Source organism: Vulpes vulpes, chromosome 5 (assembly GCF_048418805.1).
Source record: "Vulpes vulpes isolate BD-2025 chromosome 5, VulVul3, whole genome shotgun sequence".
Taxonomy (NCBI): Eukaryota; Metazoa; Chordata; class Mammalia; order Carnivora; family Canidae; genus Vulpes; species Vulpes vulpes.
The window spans coordinates 105,554,997-105,575,569 of NC_132784.1; the positions used below are offsets into that span (position 1 = coordinate 105,554,997).

The window sequence follows — 20,573 nt, forward strand, 5'->3', positions numbered from 1 at the left end:
AAAATAATGATGGTAAAACCACAATACTCTAAAGCTTCAGCTGGGAGCTAGTACATATTACCTCTGCTCATAACCTGTTGGCCATATCAAGTCATATGGCCAAGCTTGGTATCATTGGGGCATGAAGTATAATCTTATCATGGAAAGCAGACCAGGGAAGAAATCTGCATGGATGGGTCTCATGAACAGGGGAGGAGAGGTAGCATATAGTTGGGACCAATAATACACTCCATTGCACAGCTCTTTCAGTTAAGGTGGAGGGAAAACTGTCCTTTGTGAACATCTTTACATCCAGAAAATGGGGAGAAAATAACTTCTTAACTCGGTGACAACTTTGGTAATGTGTATAGGGGAAAACAACTTCTTTAAATTCAGTTCATTTTTTAAAGTTAAATGCATTATAAGGTTGAAACACAAGATAATTGGTTTCACTGAACTTTTCACTTTTAGCCATTGAACAAGTTGGCACTGGGCTTGAGTATGTAAGTCATGCTGATTCTGAGAGCCTAATTCCATGAAAAAGAATGCTAAGTGTCATATTTAATTATACTTCCTTCTAGGGTTCTGAATCTGAAGAACTTTTGAAATATAATATTTGGGGGAGCCTATTATTTTACTTATTTAAAAATATTTGTCTGAGAAGGGCATAGACTTCACCAGACTGACAAAGACGGACAAAAACAGTTAAGATCCTCTACTTGATCTATGACTTTATGTTTTTTCTTCTTTCATTTCCTTTTTGGATTTACTCTCTCTTATTAAATTATAAGATGAAATATGAACTATATCTTTCTTCTTTTCCTATATTCTTCTTTTTCTAGGTCAGTTAACATCCCTTTGGCAGTAAATAATAAAAACATAAAAGCCTATCTGTCTTGGACAATAAAGTATGTTCTTCATCTCACCTAGCATTTAGTGCTAAGATGGAATGACCCTAGGACTACATAATTCGGTGCTCAAAGATAATACCAAGGATGCAGGTTCTTTCCATCTTTTTGTTCTGGAATACTCAGCCCATCAACTTTGTTCTTTGGCAGTTACAAATATCAAAACCAGGCACTAAAATGTATAAAGATGGTTTCATCCTTTTATCATTTTTACTTTAACTTAGAAATAAAGGAAACCAGGTGGCTCAGTTGGTTAAGCTTTTGCCTTTGGCTCAGGTCATGATGCCAGGGTCATGTGACTGAATCCTACATTGCGCTCCCTACTCAGTAGGAAATCTACTTCTACCTCTCCCTCTGACCCTCCCCCCCTGCTTATGTGCTTGCTTGCTCTCCTTCTCTCTCTCTCTCTCTCTCTCTCAAATAAATACATAAAATATTTTTTTAAAAAAGAAGTAAAGGAAATTTTTCCTGGATACCCTCCAGAATACTATCCCTGTGTCTCCTTGGCCATATTTATATCCCTGACCTATATCCATATTGAGATAAATTATTGCTGGTTTATCCAATTTAGCTTTACTCCTTGACCTGGAGAGTGTCATTCATCATGAGTCTAATGGGAGAGGGGTAGATTCCCAAGTACAACATGGGGTGGGGGTGGAGGATTGGAGGGCTTTGTCAGCAAGAGAAAATGGGATTAAGGTTCCTGGCTGAACCACCATGTCTGCTGTGGTCCCAAAGACAAGATGCTCAATCATTCCAAATAAAGAGTAGAATTAAGGCAATCATGTATATAATTCAAACCATAACAATCTTGAAGTGTCTGTATCATTAAAGTAGAAATGGAGTTTGGTTAGCAGTGACTATAATGACCTGGTGAACCACTTCATTTTACTACCACAAACCTGGTATCATACAAATATATTTCCAAGCAAGAATGGAAAGAGTATTCCTTCTTTATTTCTTGATATTCCACTTAGGTCCCAAAAGAATTTGAGCAGGCTCCTTTAACTTTGAATAAGGGTGGACAGACAAATCTCCTTAGTAATGAAACTAAATAAAATCGGACAATATTGACAATATTTTTTAAACATTCTTTTTGTTACTTTCATGTAACCTTCCCAAATAACAGATTTAGATACATCTGAAGCAGAGACAATAAAAAAGACTACTTAAGACTTAGGAATTGTCACATCAGCATTCTGGCTTCTTGTGGATAAAATGAAAAATAAATAAATAAAGGCAGATTTTTACTAACATTTTTTATTCCAGTTGTATAAAATGTTTCAAACCTTGTAGGTGAATGTTAGTACATCAAGACCCGTGTACAGGACAAACTTGAATATTTGAATTGATTGGGACCAGACTGAAGTTTGATTTGCTCAATTTAGTACAATGTCCCTGGTCATATGCAACATTCACTGCATCTTGCAATATATTAAGGATACAAACCCAATCAAGCCAAGACATACGAAGAAAACAAATGTATCCCCATATATAAAGTGCCAGACTGCAATAAGTACTATACTGGAGGTAATTTAGAAAGTGCTTCTGGAGGGCTCAAGAAAGAGTGATTGCTTGGACTGAGGAAGAATGGTGCAATGTGAACTGCTCCAGAAAGATACGAAACGTGTCCTTGAAGAAAAAGCAAACTATTGCCTGGCAGAAAAAAAGTAGGGTATTTCACGCCCAGCAAGGGCATAAGCAATGGTAAGTGTGGTGCTGTTGCAGCTATGACTCAGTGAGTCAGTCCTGGGGTGAGTCACATTAGGAGGAGCATGCTAAGAGAAGCAATTTCATCTTAACTTACAGCTCTAAAGAGCATTAGAGGAGCTCTAAGTGCTTGTCCCTAGCAACTCTTGTCAAGACCTGCCAGGTTGCCCAGTTCTTCATTCAGCTCCTTACTACTTGAGGAGGCTCCCATTCTCCTATCTGAAAAGAATTCTTTGTCTCTCACATATTCCACCCCATTCTCACTCTTCTCTTTTCTTGAAACGTCCTGTCTCACTTCAAGCCCTATAAGTGCTGACCCTCTTTAACTCTTGTTCCTTCTCTCCTGACACCTGATTGAGGTGACTTGGACCTTTCTCTTCATCCCCCTTTCCTCCATCCACTTTGATGCACTTGTTTATTGCCCTATTTCCCAATTCTGCATTCTAAACATTCAGAAACAAAATAATTCTCCAAAATTGGGGAAAGGAAATATTAAGTTTCTTATCTGCAGAAAGTCTGCGGACTCTCACGAATTCTACCCTTTTGTCTCATCACATAAGGAAGCCTGAAAATACCAAGCACCACCAAGCAGTACAGGAGAAGGAATCCTGGAAAAGAGATTTGGAAATTGCTTTGGGATCAAATTGTGAAGAGCCTTGAGCTGGCACCACACTTCTGAGAAAGTGAACAGCCTCTTAGATCTGTGTTATATAGGACTTCTTCACTAATGAAGGATGTCCTTGCTAACTTTTCCAAGCATCCTAAATAAAGGGCCAAAAAAATTAAGATTCAACTAAGATAATTGTCCACTCTAACTTCCTGGCCTCTCTCTCAGGCTTGTAGTAATGAGAAGAAGTATAGAAGGCAATTCCTTCCCATACAATCATACTTTTATAATGCAGAAGTAATAGCATGGTCAGTTAATGGTTCTATCCGCTCGTGACTCTACCAACCTAGGAAGATTAGTTAATTTCTCTGGACCTTAAATACATACTGAAAAACGTTTAGAATAGCTATGGTCAGAAAGGTATTGGTCAACTAATATGTGTTTCCTTACTTCTGCCTTTCTTGCAGCACTGAACTACAGGTAAGCTTTACCTTGCACCAGAACACAAGAGCACCAAAAAAAGGGCAGGGTTCATGAACCCTACTGTTTGTCTCCTTACCATGTTTTGGTCTCCACCAAGCACTTATCTTTGGTGTCCCTTAAGAAAGAGTAACCTTAAAAAAAAAAAAAAAAAGAAGAGTAACCTTCCTCCAACAGTATGGAAATCTTCACATGGAATGGAGGACTGTCCTCCTAGAGGCATGAGGGATGTAAATTTCTACTGCTTTTCCTGAGAATGAAACAAAGTCATTGACTAATGAAAAACATTCTATCAGTAATTTTTTGTGCCTTTGGATGAATACTATTTAATTCACAAAGAATGCCTCAATAATAATAATAAATAATTTTAATATACTCTCATTTTCTCAGATTTCTCCACCCTTCTGTCTGAAGCCAACTATCTGGTCTTCCCATCAATACTCCTTTCCTTTGAATATCACTACACATGGTTCCTTAGTTCCAGTCTCTGAGGATCCAAATCCATGTTAATAAATTAGTGGGAAATAATAACTCAGTACTACCCCACCTACTAGCACAACTGCCTTTCCAATCAAAACTTCTGAAGACGCAATACCTGTTTTATCCCAAAGGACTACTCTCCCGACCAAATCTCAGATAACACAATGCATGAAATGATAAGAGCATAAAGGTTCTGGGGCAGGGAACCTTTGTAATCATATTTATATGAGAAACACTTCCTATTCAGAGTCTGTCCTTATTTGAGGATTTTTAGAAACATAAAATATTAGAAGCAGAGGAGAACTTAGAAATCTTGTCCAACCTCCTCACATTCCAAATAAGAAAATCTAGATCCCCAGGTGAAGCCATTGGGATGTCAACAGAAATCTCTTAGCTTTTTTGACCATTAGCAGGATTCTTCACCTTTGGTTTTGAATATGAACTCTCAATTCTGAGATATGCAGCGGTTGCATAGTAAATGCCCTTTGATGAAGCCCGCAAATGCAAAATAGCAAAAATTATTTCTACCCATTTTTTTTTCAGAAAAATAATTAGCTCTACCATTCACAGACTGGTCACTGAGAATTTTCAAACACTGCCCTTGCTTGTCCTAAAGGCAAAAGTCACTAGACAATTTATGTCATGCAATTATTTACACTGGCTATGCTTTGGGGTAGTCTGCTGTTTAACCATCAGGCATTCTTATGGCTGAAAAAAATGAGTCATTCTGATATAACAGTTGGTATTGTTAAACATTAGTGTGTGTGCACAGACATCGCTGAACATGGATATGAAAACAGGGTATGTGCCAGCGTATCCACAATAAATTAAATGGTAGGGTGCAAGACTTTGAGAGCTTACCTGCACTCCAGGTAGGAGTTAAGAAACAACAGGAAATCTCCCTCATCACTCTACTGGGAAGTAAAGATAAGTTACAGTAGCTGACAGCATCTTGAGTTGTGGGGACTCGGTTTCACCCCGTAGTGGGAATTACATGAATTCCACCGGAGGAGAAACCTGGCTCCTGCTTGCTGAGTTATTTTAGCACTCTCAGAAGGAGTCTCCTGGTCTCTCTTGCTGTTAATTATGTACACTGTGCAGCAGCTTAATCTAATTATGACTCTCTAGTGATTGCATGATAAGACATTACTGGGTCCACCTTTTCAGTCCCCTTTTATGTAGGCTTCTCTGCCTCAACTCTCCCTCAGAAGTTACACTCAGAAAGCTTAGTAACAATTGGAATCTAACTACATTCTAACATAACACTTACATTCATGCTTCTGTTCACACTGTAAAAGGTAATCTTTGAATGGTTTAAGCATCTGGATTCTATTATGGCAAAGTATAGCACTTAAAATGGAAGAGACTTTTTACATTTTCGTGGAATTCAGGCAGCTGCCTGAGCCACCCTTGGGCCTAGTTGTTTCAAAGAGATTTGCAACAGGCTTAAGTCAGAAATGATAAAATTGTCAAAAAACTCTGGAATTCCTTTTGGAAGGCAGCTAAAAAAATAAAACCAAACCAAACCTCCGAAAGGAAAAAGGAAGAGATTTCTGCCTGCAAATTTTTAATAATGCAGTTTATTGGGTCAAATACTGAAACTCCAATAGTGGCTGCTGTGCATATCCAAGAAAAGTTTCCACTTTCTTTCCTCTCAAATATAACACTGGTTTTACAGTCCTGCAGATTACAAATCACATGAGTTGGGGGCTTTTGTTGTTTTTTGTTTTGTTTTGTTTTTCAGTTGGGTTTTTTTTTTTTTGGTAGGAATATTAGATTTTTCTTCCATTTGTCCTATTTTATTTAAATAGTCCAAACCTCTGTGGTTTGGTCATTAAAATCCAGTTGGCAGAGAAAGGCTGAATCTTTATGTTTTCCAGCTGCGCTCCTACCAGCTACACACAAGCATTATTAGCCATATGACCATGTTTATATCAGCCACAAGTGAGAGTTTCTCATGACCCATCCAAGAGTACACAGAAATGTGGGATGCCTAAGGCTCATGGTCTCTCTGTACAAAGAGAAGGCAAAAACTTCCAAAGAATGATATTGACCCAATTGAGAAGTAACTGCTCAAGGTAAGTGATGCTGACCTTATCTCTGATGTGCAACCCTCTAATTTAGACAAGGCAAGGCACGGATAATACACTATCAACAAATAAAATTTAAAAGGTCTTTACTTTGGTAGAGTGAAAAAGAAGCAGAACAACAACAAAAACAATAGTAACAACAACAACAACAACAACAACAACAAACCACTCAAGTCACAGCAGTGGGAAGGATAGGAGAAAAGATTTAAAGATTTTGGTTCATGTAGTAGATAGGCTTTCAGAAAAGTACTTTTGACCCAAAAATATTCTTTACAGAAATAAAAAAATCCATCCTAAAATTCATAAGGAAAGTCAAGAGATCCTGAATAGCCTAAACAATTTTTAAAAAGAAGAACCGAATTGGAGTTCTCACATTTCCTGATTTCAAAACTTGCTATAAACTAAAATAAGAAAAAACAATGTGGTATTGGCATAAAGACAGCCATATGGATCAATGGAATTGAACACAGAGCCCAGAAATAAATCCTCACATATATGGTCAAATGATTTTTGACAAAGATGCCAAGACAGTCTTGACATTCAATGAGAAAATGAGTCTTTTCAACAAATTGTGTGGGAAAACTAGATTATCCACTTGCAAAAGAATAAAGTTGGACCCTTACCATAAACTACATACAAAAATTAACTCAAAGTAGATCAAAGACCTAAGAGCACAACCTATAAATTCTTGCAACGAAGTATAAGGAGAAAGCTTTATGATATTGGATTTGCAATTATTTCTTGGATATGACACCAAAAGTTCAGGCTACAAAAGAAAAATAAATAAATTGGACTACATCAAAATTAAGACCTTCTGTGTATCAATGGAGACTATCCACAGAATGAAAGGGCAACCCTCAGAATAGGACAAAATATTTGCAAGTCATATATCTGATAACGGGCTATTATCCAGAATATATACTAGGGGGGATGGGGTGACTGGGTGACAGGCACTGAGGGGGGCACTTGACGGGATGAACACTGGGTTTACACTATATGTTGGCAAATCGAACTTCAATAAAAAATATATATATATTATTAAAAAATAAAATAAAAAGAATATATAAAAAACTTCACGACTCAACAACAATAACAACTCAGGTAAAAAATGGACAAAGGACTCTGAATAAACATTTGCCCAAAAAAGATAAACAAATGACCAATAAACATAGGAAAAGGTACTCAACATTACTGATCATTAGGAAAATGCATACCAAAACCATAATAATACACCACTTCATACCCACTAGGATGACGAATTGTCACGGTAGAAGCAATCAAAATGTTCATCAGTAGGTGAAAGGATAGGCAAAATGGGGTACTTATAAGATGATGGAATATTATTCCACCTAAAAATGGGAGGCACTTCTATCATATTTTATGACATGGATGAAACTTAAGGATGTTATGCTAAATGAAATGAGCCAGTCATAAAAGGAAAAATACTATATAAATCTACTTACATGAAGTGCCTAGAGTAGTCAATTCATAGAAGCAAAAAGTAGGGATGATGGTTGCCAGGGTTCATGAGTAGGGAGTTCCAGGCTTGAAGGAAGAAGAAAATTATGAAAATTGATAGTGGTGATATCTGCGCAAAAACGTGAACATGCTTAATGTCACTGAAATGTACATTTAAATATAGTTAAAATGGCAGATTTTATACTGTTATGTATGTTTTATCACAATAAGAATGTATATTTGCACGACTTTAAATTCCCTCCAGATATTCCCAACTTAATAGAAAAGACAGAGTTTCCTAGAGCAATAAAAGCTGGAGGCTGCCCCTTCTTTCATTCGGGATATAGCTGATCCTATAAAACAGATACTTCCCTGAGATATTCATTGTAAATTGATTTCTTGTAAGTCATATTTTATAGTAGTGGTCTTTTTATTTTTAAAAAAAACATGCAAAGTAAAAATTTTAATGGCCCAAATCATCACCTCTTAATCTCCATTACAGATTTATATTTGTGCATATCATGTTTCTAAACTCAAAGACACCTAGCTTCCAAAAGTGATGAACTACAGGCTGGCAACCATTTTCTGTAAAGGGCCAGAGAGTGAATATTTCAGCTTTACTAACCATATGGTCTCTGTCTAACTATTCAACTCTGTCACTGGAGCAAAAAAGCAGAAATAAACAATACATAAACTGATGGTGATAGCGGTGCTCCAGTAAGACTTTCCTTACAAAAACAAGTGGTGTGCAGGATTTGGCCATAGTTCCCTGACCAAGCAAATTCTCTGGTTCATGCTAGAGCCTCAAAAAAACTGCTCAAGGAAAGTGATAACTGAATGGAATCAGGAAGGACAAGGAAATAAGGAAATGTTATTCAGGCAAAGATGGTGGAGGGGGTGGGGATAAGAGTACAAAAAAGAATGGGGGAATCTTTTGATAGCAACAGTGATTTTTTTTAATAATTTCTAGAAGAAAAAGGATTAAATTCTACTTTAAAACAAAACACTAAGTTCTTAATTTAAATTGATGATCTTCCCATATGTTCAAAATGAACAAAAAAGCTAAAAACCTGTTATTTCTATTAATTGTTTTTAAATCAGATTCTTCAAATGTCAGAAACAGCGATTTGAAGTGCCCTTATCTGCCCAGACCTAAGAAGGAACATTTTAAAGTGGTCTTATGCGGGAAATAATTATGTTTTGATTTTGTACTGATTAAAAAGTGCTACATATACCACATGAAATTATTGTTTACAGATTAGTGACAAGGGCTGACAATAGTACCCAATTGGACTGTGATTTCCAGATGCCCTCAAATGTTTAGTACTTCCAAACTCAAGTCCAGCCATAAGATATTTTGCTAACATGTCAGAGTGATCTGTATTTTTGTATGTGATTTCTACTTTTATAGACCTGTTTTTAAAAAAAAAAAAAAAAAACTACATTTTTATTTAAAAAAAAAAAAAAAAGAATGGGTGAGACAAAGGGTTCTCCAGCAGAGAAAGCTTTCCATGTGAAGACCCAGAAGTAAATGATGCCTGGCACATTTGAGGAAGCCTATTGCTGCTCCTGGAACTCACAGAGGGCATGTGAGAGATGAGAGGGTGGAGTCAGAATATTTACGAGTATATGCAAGGGCCTTTCAGCCAACTGAGACCCAGAGGGTTATAAGGGCTAAGGGGGTCCTGAGGGAGGTAGAGCTGGATAATCTGTTTTAAATCAAAACTCTAAAAGAGTTTTTGAATTTTAAACAAATGTAATAAGCAGTTCTGACAAATCAATGACCAGTGAAGCACCTTTACCAAAAAAGAGGTCTACCATTAAATATTGACCTGTTGAGGGGAAATACAAATTCTTAATTCCAACCATTTCCATTTTTGCTTGGAGGCCAGCTAGCAACATAGAATGCATTTTATTTTAATATCCCAGTTTATATAGTATGTATTATATAGCTTGTATGTCTGTTCTATACTTTAAGCCTGGCTATAACATAAGTTCTTCTACAAAAAAAAAAAAAAAAAAAAATGTCATGAGGGACATTTTGATGACTTCCTTTAACTTCTAAGTCTCTATTCTTCAGATTTTTAAATAATTCTCAACAATGTTACTGCCCCAACTTGATTGTTGAGTTGCCTTAGGCAAAGGGTAGGGTAGCAAGGCATAACCCTTGGGTTATATTCCAACCTGGGTATGAGGGAGGGAATGTGGGGGAGGGCAGAGACTCCTGGGACTGGCTGCTTCCCCACCTCACACCAGATGATCACTATCCCAGCGTAGAGAAAAGCAAACTGTCTGTTCACTTGCCTGGAATATTCGAACACCCTTTGGCAAGGCTTCAAGCATTTTTTGCTGTGATTAACTGTAAAGGGGGCATGTGATTTCACGGTTTGAAACTATAAGCTTAAGGTTGTCCTTGGTAGGCTCGGGAGTGCCTCTGATGGGTCTCAGGAAATGTGTCATCAAAGTTTACTGTCAGGAGTTCTGGGACAGGACTGCATTTTTGTTCCTAAACTACTCCACCCTCTGTGTTGTTAATTTTACTGCTTCTCACCTCACCCGCCACATACATATACATGGTGGGTGGGATGAGAAACCTCTTTGAATTCCATTCCTATTTATTGTTTGTTTAGACACATAAGCATCTGAGACTAGATTAATGGACATGTGTACCATATAAGCCAGAAAACATTTCATGCATGTCAGTTGTGTTGAAGTGCTATGCTCACTGAAAAGACTCATTGTTAATTTTAAAATGAGTTTGGAAGAGTAGAAAGAATGTCCATGTTCTCAAGATTCAGAGATCAGTCACTGCATGATGAAAAAGAGGGAAGGAGGGGCTGGACAGGCAGTAACTGGCTGGTGGCCCTCCCAAAGCCCATGGCAGTAGGTGTGTGTGGGGGGAGGTGCCAAGAACTGCACCAAAATTCTGCCAAAAATGTTGTCTGCATTATTTACTTAATCTTAATAAAAATTCTGTCATATAGTTATCATTTTTAGCTTTCTTTTCTTTTTTTTTTTTTTTAAGAGAGAGAGAGAGCAGGGGGAGGGGCATGGGAAGAGAGAAAGAGAATCTCAAGCAGGCTCCATGCCCAGGGTGGAGCCCAACATGAGGCTTGACCCCATTATCCTGACATCATGACCTGAGCCAAAATCAAGAGTCAAATGCTTAATCACCTGAGTTCTCCAGGTACTCCTGGCCTTCCTTTATCAATGAGGAAGTCAAAGCCCAGAGGAGTCATGTTTCAGTTTGAGTTCTCCAAGAAGCAAAAACTGAGATAAGTTTAGATGTGCAAGAAATTTATTGTGGAAATGCTTGTGAAAAATAACAAGAAAAGAGAAGAAGCAGGCATGGAGAATCTTCAGCTCATGAGGTGGGCTAGATAGGACCAAGTAGGAAGACTTGGCAGGACCAAGTAGGAAGAACTCAAACTACAGCATAGACCTGAAAATTTCTGCCAGGCCAATGGGGTGGGGTGCCCCAAGTAAACATGCTCCCTGGAAAATTCCTAGGTCAGGAACCATTAACCTTGTCGTGTACAGTTATTGTCTGGGAGCAACATGAGGGAAGTGTGCCCTCGGCACCAGCTTCATGCTAGATACAAAGATGCAGTATCCTGGAGGCTACCAGCCAACTATGCCCCCCTTGTAGCAGGTTCTCTTGGAAGAGGTCTGAGCAGATATCCCCATGATGTCTGTGTGAGGTCAAAAAGATTACAAGAAATGGAACTAGGACTTGATCATAGGCTGCCTGGGCCTTCACTCAACAAGCATTACACTTCAGTGTGAAATCTTCCTTGAAAAGATCAAAGAAATGAAAAATCAATATTCTTATATTTTATGTGGCATTTGACACTGTGTTTACTATACATTGAGTTTGGCAAACATTTCTTTTAAAGGGCCAAATAGTAAATATTTTGGGTTTCGAAAGCATATAGATAGGATCTCCATCAAAACTACCCAGCTTTGCTACTATAGGGAGAAAACAAATGGGAGTGGCTGTGTTCCAATAAAACTTTATTGGCAAAACAGACCAGGTCGTATTTGGCTCAATGACCATAATTTGCCAACCTTTGCTCTATGTGGCAAAAAACAGAATTCAAATTAAAAAAATGAGTAGTAAGCTGAAAAAAGATTTAGACATGAAGCTCACAAATATATCAGCTTGTTTCCTTCACAACATTTTTTTGGCTGTTATGTACACTCATGTACAGTCTCTATTTCCTATCCAAAAGGAAACTAAGATAAAAACTCCGAGTGAAGACAAAATAGAAAACATCCTTTTCACATTCCTGACATATTCTTTCCCGGGCCAGGAAAATAGCCAAAGTGGGTTTTGGGTGACTTAGTGACATGGATTGTGTAGAGCACTCATGCTGCGGTGATGGTGAGGAGTGGATGCAAGACATGAAGTAAGAGGATACCTTTATGAAGGTATTTGAGGAGGACTAAGAATAATTCTGTCTGAAATTGGTGTAGAGAACATTCATTCATTCATTCATTCATCAATTTAAATATTAATGGAACCCCACTTTTCATCTTGTGGATACTAGAAATGACAAAAAGACTAAACATGGGCCAGTGGTAAGCTCATAACCCACTGGGAGAGAAGACAATATAGTACATTAGGAGTTTAGTATAAGAAGGCACATGGTCTTTATGAATCCATTTCTTGGACGGCTCTCTTCCAAATGCTCTTCTTCCCCCCGGGTCATGGTAAACAGATCTAGCTTCCACCATCTTGGCTAGGAATGGATTTTTGAATCACCTTTCCTAACTATGCTATAGTGGCACACGAGAGAGGAGCGTGTTGTTGAGTTGGTATTGATGAATAGAAGAGGCAGGCACTGGAAAGTAGGTAGGTAATCTCAAGGCAGATGACCTGCTTCACAATTTTGCAGAAGGTTGTCTTAGCTGGATAGAGAATCTAACTTTACTTGACATGTATTCCCTTCAAAGGGAAGGCAAGATTCAGGAAAGGAGCTGGAGAGCCAAAGCTTGCTGCAAGACCCCTCAGAGTGGATGGCCACTCCTCATGATGGGGGCTAAGGCTTGTGGTGACAGAAAGCTCTCCCTCATTTCAGACTGTATCAAGTTGCCTTCTGTAAAAACAAGAAAATATGTACTTAAAACTACTAACCACTTCACTCCACATAATGCTTAAATAACCAGTCATACATAAAACTGTATATGCAACTAAATTCCATTTTTAAAACATGATTATGTAACTAGATGTTTACACCCAGCTGCACGTCAGAGAAATAGAAGACATGTTCCCCCAAGAAACAGATTTTTTTATAATGTAGCCAACTCTAAACAAACATTGTACAAAAATGCTTAATTCTGTGCAATATTTTTGCTGTCCAGATCACATGCTGCATCTAGATGATAGTATTGTGAAAACATTGGTAAAAAAAAAAACAAAAATAGTAAATCACATATGTTTCTTAAACTTTGTATCTCAAAAGACCATCTGTACTGTTGACTAAATTAAACAGCCACACAATAGTCCTTGGCCCCTATGAACAGAGTCTCAATCTCGACTGTCATACTATTGCTTTCTAATCTTGGAAAATTTTGAATTACAAATTATTCCCACTAAAGTGTATTCACCTGTCTTTAAAGGATATATACTTTTCACTTTATACTCTACCCAAAACTCAGGTCAGCCCTTTGAGTTCTGAAATATGACAAGAATCAAATCCATGGGTAGTTTGAGCTGCGGTTTCAAAGTCCTGAAAGTAGAATGTAAGAAATTGTATTTGGAATTATGATAAATGAGAAATGCAACTGTCACTTTAATTTTGGGGACTTGTCATTGTGTTGCTCAGGTCAGGTGCATTACTGTACATACTACTATAGGTTGATCTGCTTTATTTAGGTGATGTTCTCAACTCAGAAAAATGCACAGGACACATCTCTGATGGAGTTCTTGGCAAATCACTTGATTACATTCCCTAATACTCAACAGGTGGCTTTAACCCACATGGCAAACAGATCTATGCATTCAGTAGTTCACCGTAACATTGAATTGAAACTAACTTAAGGACCCATACATAATATTTAATAGAAACACAAAGAATTATAAATGGTGCAACTCCAGAGTTTATTACTGCCCAACCAATTTTTGTGGTAGCTTATATTCTGCTGACCAAATCAATGTGTATTTATTGTCAGATTCTCTCTGACTCTTTGGCACAGTAAGCCAGTGGAATGTTCCACATGAGTTTGATTTAGAAGAGATACAGCAGCAGACAGACCCTGTGGCTTTGGATATTAGTAAGAAGAGAAGAGAAATGATTTATGATGTCATTCCTGTTTACATGTGATGCGTTTTCTGTTAGAACTATAGCATTTTCTTCAAGTAGAAAGGCTACTTGGGTTGGTATTTTACCACAATCTCCTCTTCCCTGACAACTTTCCTTTCTTCTTCTGTACGGTTTCCCTCTCCTTCACAGCCTATGCATCTTACACAAACAAATTTCACTTGAAAACTAACAAAAGCTCTATGAAGAAATGAGACCAGAGTTATAAATGGAAACATCTAAACTTTGTCCTTCCCATTGACTCCAGAACTTATTTGTGATTAATTTATGGAAAAGGTAGAAGAAAGTAAAACGGATGGGAAAGCACAGACAAATCTTCCTTAGAGTGCCATTATTCCAATGGCAAAATTTTTAAGAGAGAAAAAAAATTACGACATGATGCTCTTGGCAATTTTAAAAATTCTGTGCTCTGTAATTAGTAAAGGATATCCACCTGCAATTTTGATTACCCAAAATATTCTTCTCCTTGGGGCTCCTCAGACTGTGTGAATAATGCTTCTATTGACAATCAAGAAGCATTTGGGAGGCATCTCAGCAAGGGCTTTTAAGGGAAGATATTTTATTCCTCTGATTATATATTCTAGTTTATTTCAAAAGTGATGTCAATTGATAAAGGCAAAATGTACAAAGTTAAATCCACAAATCAAGTTAGCTGCCTGGTATGATTTTTGGTCAAAAAATTATTTAAAATTCATTTTGTTAATGTTTTAAATGGCTTCAAATATAGGCTAATACCACATTTAGTTAGGAGCTTAATAAAATGAATCAGTTCACACCCTACAATATATTCATTTGTATTTTTCGTTTAATTTTTGTACCATAAAATATATACAAAAATGACATATATGGAAGTCTTAAATTATACTTCTGAGTGACCTGGCATTGATAAAATAAGGAGAAATCCATCAGAATGGAATATGTATAGCTATCCAGAAACTAGATCACATTCTGATTTAACTATCATGATTCTGTTTCATCACTAGGAGATGAAGAAAGAGACTACATAGTAACTCTCTACACCCACATACTGCTGGTGATACAACAAGTGCAATGAGATCCCACTTATCCTGCATTGTCCAGTCCATATTCCTGGCTGTCACCTTGAATGCTGTAATTGCTTTTCTGTGCAATTCCCTGAACAGAAAAGGGTCAACAAAGCTGTGAGCTGATACTGAATACACCCTCTAGAGGTCTGCTGGGGACTTTCTCCAAAGTAGAACCAATTCATTTTGAAAAGAAAGCAGAAAAAATTCTTACTTCTATGCCTAGAGAACCCACCTTTCTCAGAGCAAAAAAATAATACACAGCCAGAATTGGACTTCAATGCTTAGTAATCCCAGGATGACAGGCTAGTAGGTCCAGTCAAGAGATGGAATGGAAAGGGCTGCTTCTTGCAATTCCTCCAGCCCCACACCCAAGTTTGCCCCAAGGACATTCAAAAAACTATTCAAAAGCCTACAATAGACGAGTTCCAAATCTAGTATAGTCTGACGTGGTTGGCTTATCTTTGAGGAATTTGGGGACAATGCATGATGACAACATATCTTGCTTTTGGGACTCTGAAAATAACTTTACATAATGGTTATATTTATTAAGAGGCATTTGGGAAAGTGTTCATGGTAGACCAGTAGGACAGGGTCAGAAAAGAGTAGAATTTCCCATACTCTGTGTCAGTTTCATTTCTCTTCTCTCTTTGCAGACTTCATGAAGAAGGAAAGATGAAATTGTTCACAGGAACAAGAGAGTAAAGAAACAAAGACAAACAGAGTTAAGAAGTAATTGTACACTATAATTTGCTAACAAAGAATTCTGTAGGTTGCCAACCTGTGTAAATTATATGCAGTTGGGAAAAGACCTCCAAGCAGAGGGAAATATAATCACTTCATCTATTTTTTTCTCGGTCAGTGTTTCTAACACTAACTCTATTGTATGACTGAAATGTACAAAAATACATTAGTTTCACAGATAGCCTTTGAACACACTGTTCTAAGCCCTGGGCATTCTAAAACAATCACCTGTGTGGTTGGAGCCCTCTAGTGGCCAGGTGGACTCCAGGCATAGGGTTTCCTGAACTCTGTTCCTGAAATAATCTTCCATTTCTGTTGGACAACAATAGGAAGATTGCAGTGCCTTTTGGATACACTTTCACAGCTAAAACATAAGTTGGGAATTCTGAACCCTACCTTCTCTGCCTATTGGCATTTGGCATTTCCATCCTTCCAAAGTGTTACCCCTTGCACTGACTCTGACAGAATTTTGAGTAGAACCACTAAAGAGTGGCTCTCACATTATTGTAGAGAAGAAAGAGCTCTCCACTGAGAGAAAGCAGGGCTGTGTTCTAGCACAAATCTTCCCCAAAGTTAGCTGTGTGGATGACTGGTGGCTGATTTGTCACAATCAATGTATTTCCCTGTAGTTGAAAGAGAAATTTGAGATTCCTCCGAAGTTCTCAGGGATTATTTGAAAATTTGTTTCCCGAAGTATTTTTGGACATACAATCAGGACTCTCCTACTGGATCCTTTCCCATTCTTTGGTTATTTCTTTTGGGGATCCTTTATTAGATTCCTTCTAAACTGGACTCTTAAAACTTGGAACTCTATTTAACATTGAGACTCAATTTCAGGCCTCCTCTCCTCTGACTTTGTGTAATCATAAGAACCTCTATTATATCCGTTCCTACAAGTATCACCTATGTATCAATAAGCATTACACTTAAAGATTGTACATAGATATCTTTTTTGATTTCCAGACCTGCTTACTTGACCTCTCCTTTTAAATGTCTCACAAGAGCTTCAGGCTCAATATGAACAAAAGCGAATTTGACCTAAACCTGCTCCCTCTCCAGTGTTTCCAATCAAAGCAAATGGTACAACCTACAAATATTACCATCCTTTATGAATTTTCGTGGGACACATTAACCACCAAACCAATAAATTCTACCTCTTAAATCTCTTTCAAATCCATTCCCCCTTTGTCTGTTTTAACCATCGCGACTAGCTGAGTCCAAGCCATACACACTAATGCAAGCACTTTCTAACAAAAACTTTTATATCTCCTCCATCTAATCTGTTGTCTTAAAATGCATATCTGATTGTATCATTTCTCTGCCTTAAACCTTTTGATGGCTTTTATGATAAATTTTCCAAAGTCTTATTATGGCCTCAAAACCCTGCATAATCTGGCCTCTGCTTATCTCTCCGACTTCTTTTCTCACCCTCCCCCTCATGTTCCTCTGTCCAAATATAACAACCTTTCACATTCCTCCCTGCCTTGGGACCTTCACTCAGCTATTCCTGCCTGACATTCTCTCTGTCTGCACTTACCTAACTAATTATAATACTTATCTAGCATTTAAAAATATGTCTTTTGTGTTAAAATATTATGTGTTTATGTCCTTTAGCTGAGCCATAATTAAAAAGAAAAAATTTAAGCAAAGACTCCTGAACAAAGAGGAAACTGTCTCCTCTTACCTATAACTGCTGTGTTTACACAGATGGTGTCTTCTGAAAAGTTTTTTTTTTTAAGTTGATAAGGAAACTAAAATTAAACAAAGACGTTTGATTAGCTGATTAATCAGGTTGAAGCCAGTTCCCCTAAAGACAAAATCTACTTAATTCTTACTCTATATCCCATGAGGCAAGCTTCAGGTTTCTCTAATTTCCTTTTATCCAACATAGGGAGATAATACCTGTGCCGAGGTCAATCTGTTTTTACTAACTAAGTTGTCTTAAACACCTTACATGTTACTTTAACCTCTGGGTTTGGAAGAAATTTTTGGATGCTTAGAATAATGAATCACTGGGTGAGAAGGTGGGAGATATGTCAAATGCTCTTCACTTTCGTTTTAAATGATATTTCCATATTTGGTTTTCTTTCTTTGTTCTTCAAATTGTACAAATTACCTGTGAAAATTTAAACAGCTTAATAGGCCTTAAAATATTAAACAGTGTAATAGGCTTTCTTTCCGGCAGTATTTGGTATTTACTATTGGGAAGCAAGGTTGATTGGCTTCTCATTTATACACAGGTGAAGCCTGTTAGTTCCATACTTTTCACTCATCGGCTTCAGCCTAAACATCACTTTCTCATGGAATGCTTCCCCCATATCTTCAGACCAGGTCAGGTGTTTCATTATGTCCACAGCGAGTGTTATACATCTTCTACTAATCATCATCATTAATTTCTGTCCGATGATTAGTTCTACATCATGTCTACCTTGTTCTTTTGTTCACACTCTGTACAAAACACAGTCCTCTGGGCATAGTAAGCATTCAGGAAATATTTGCTGAGTGAAAAAAAAAAATGCAGTGTTTCCTCATATGGACAGTAGTCTCCTGACAAGACCATGCAATAAGAGAAGAAAATATTGTAAGAATGCAGTGTTTCTCACAGATTCCAAATACAGGGAGTTGAGCCTGAGAAAGGGCAGGAAAAGTAATAAGTAACAGGAATCACAGCAAGCCCTGTCTTAGACTCTCTTTCTCTCTCAGTGTCTGTTTTTGCTTCTCTTCGTCCTTGTGCTTCAATCATATTTCTCTATAGACTTATTACTCTGCCTCTCCAAAGTGTAAGGTATAGTATGTTACCCCACAGCTCTAGGGTTTATGTGCTCTCAGTTTAAAGAGCTGGCAGAGTCTAGTACTCTTTATCCCAGATTCAAAATCTCTTTTTTTTTTTTTGTATAAAACATTCAATTTATTGGTCTTTTGGGGGATATTTGATGTATCTCCAGTGTATTACAACTGAGCCATTAATCTTGTTGCTTCATCAACATTAACTGGTTCATTTTCATGACACTGCTGAGGAATCAGCTGTTTCTGCAGAGGTTCAAGGGAAAGGCCTTTTGAGAAATTTGCAAGTTCCTTTGGTATATCTACAAAAGCTTTTTTCACTCTGTTAACTTTTTCATCATTCACAATGTTTATCTTGTTAAGATTAGTGGTAACTGGTTTTGCTTTGTTTTTAGACTTAAAGTTTTTTTGGCTGGCTATATGAAATACACTCCTGGACTTCTGTCCTCTTAGTTTGTTCTTGGCCATTGTCTTCAATATCCTCGTGCAGCAGCTCATGATCCAAGCCCCAGATTCAAAATTTAAGGAGAGAGTGTGTCTAGAATGGCTCAGAACCAACGGGATTCCTATTCTAAACAGCTATGGATGGAAACATAGTCTTACGGAATAAAAATTATTTTAGGAGTCCATGTATGTATGTGTGGGTTGTGGAGGAAGAATTGAACATGGTAAATACCTCCAAAGTTGTCTTTACTATATCATTTGTATGAATGTTTGAATGCTTCTGGAACATGAGATTCTAAATGATAATATCAATGAAAATAAAAAATTGTGAAATATCGTTGGCTTCTCTGTAGATGTTAATGAAATTTAGAAGAAAATGTACATTTTACAGAGATATATTGACATATGTTTTCTTTCTGTCATCTAAAGAATATGTTCATTATTACTTGCCATTATTCTTTTATTCAAAAAATCTCAAATGTTTTATAGTTTTCTCTCAACTTGTTTGGTGGCTTGTAATGTTTTAATGGTATTATGCAATAGTATATCTAGCTACACAATACTTGCAAAATATTATGAACCCTTTCAAGCTATGTAAAAATTAATTTATATTTATCAATCTAATTTCTCAACGTGCCTTCTAGTGGACAGATGGTAGGCAATTTATGAAGGAACACTTTCCAAAACTTTATGTAAAATTCTGGTTCCAATTCTCTTCCTCATGAATTGGGGGATGATTTTTCCCCTTCTTGTCTAACTTTACTTAAGTATATGATTTGTACATCCTCTTCTCTTCACTACTTCTTTTGAAATTATCCAGGAGAATTTCTTTATAATTCTCAAATAATATAATTGAAAATCTTGAATTCTCATTTCATTCTGGCTGTATTTTCATTCAGATGTGTAGGAGGTATATGAAGGTGGGTTTTCAAGTCACTATTAACATGCATTTATCACTCTTTGCTTGAAAAAATATGAAGTTCCTCATCTGATGCATTTTTTTCTAATTTCAAAGACTCAGTTGTATTTGTTAGTCATATAAAATGAAACCATTTTGGTACAAATTTTCCAAGAACTTGTTTATTTTCAACCCATAAGAAATTTTAGAATAAACAACCTAAATAAATTTGGCACCAGAATTGGAAAGTGACTAAGATATAATGTTTATAATTCCATGTCAATATCTAAATAATGCATGGTAATAGAACATACAAATAGAGTATATTTACTTATAAGAAAGTTTAAGATTTCAAAAAAGCCTTCAAAATAAAAATTTAGAATTTTTAAAATTTGAAAATGTAATTTAAATTTTAACTTTTAATTTTTAAAATTATAGTAATTCTTAAATAAGTATAGAATTTTTTCACAATGCAATTTAGGAGAGTTTATCTCAAGTGCTGAAGACATTTTCAAATTTAAAGCTTGGCTCTCTATCATAGGAAAAGCATATTAGAAAATAGGACATAATTTTTATTATGGTTATTTTTAATGTAATTTTCCAAATTCTAAGCTGAAATATATTT

General features: G+C 36.8%; 1 protein-coding gene across 1 annotated transcript; it reads right to left on the reverse strand.

Moving 5' to 3' along the window:
- Window positions 1-18,758: 18,758 nt before the first annotated feature.
- Window positions 18,759-19,081, reverse strand: LOC112914529 (ribosomal biogenesis factor-like). The gene has a single exon (XM_072757388.1). It carries the CDS (start codon window positions 19,072-19,074, stop codon window positions 18,772-18,774), a length of 303 nt encoding a protein of 100 aa, XP_072613489.1. The 5' UTR covers window positions 19,075-19,081; the 3' UTR covers window positions 18,759-18,771.
- Window positions 19,082-20,573: the final 1,492 nt, after the last annotated feature.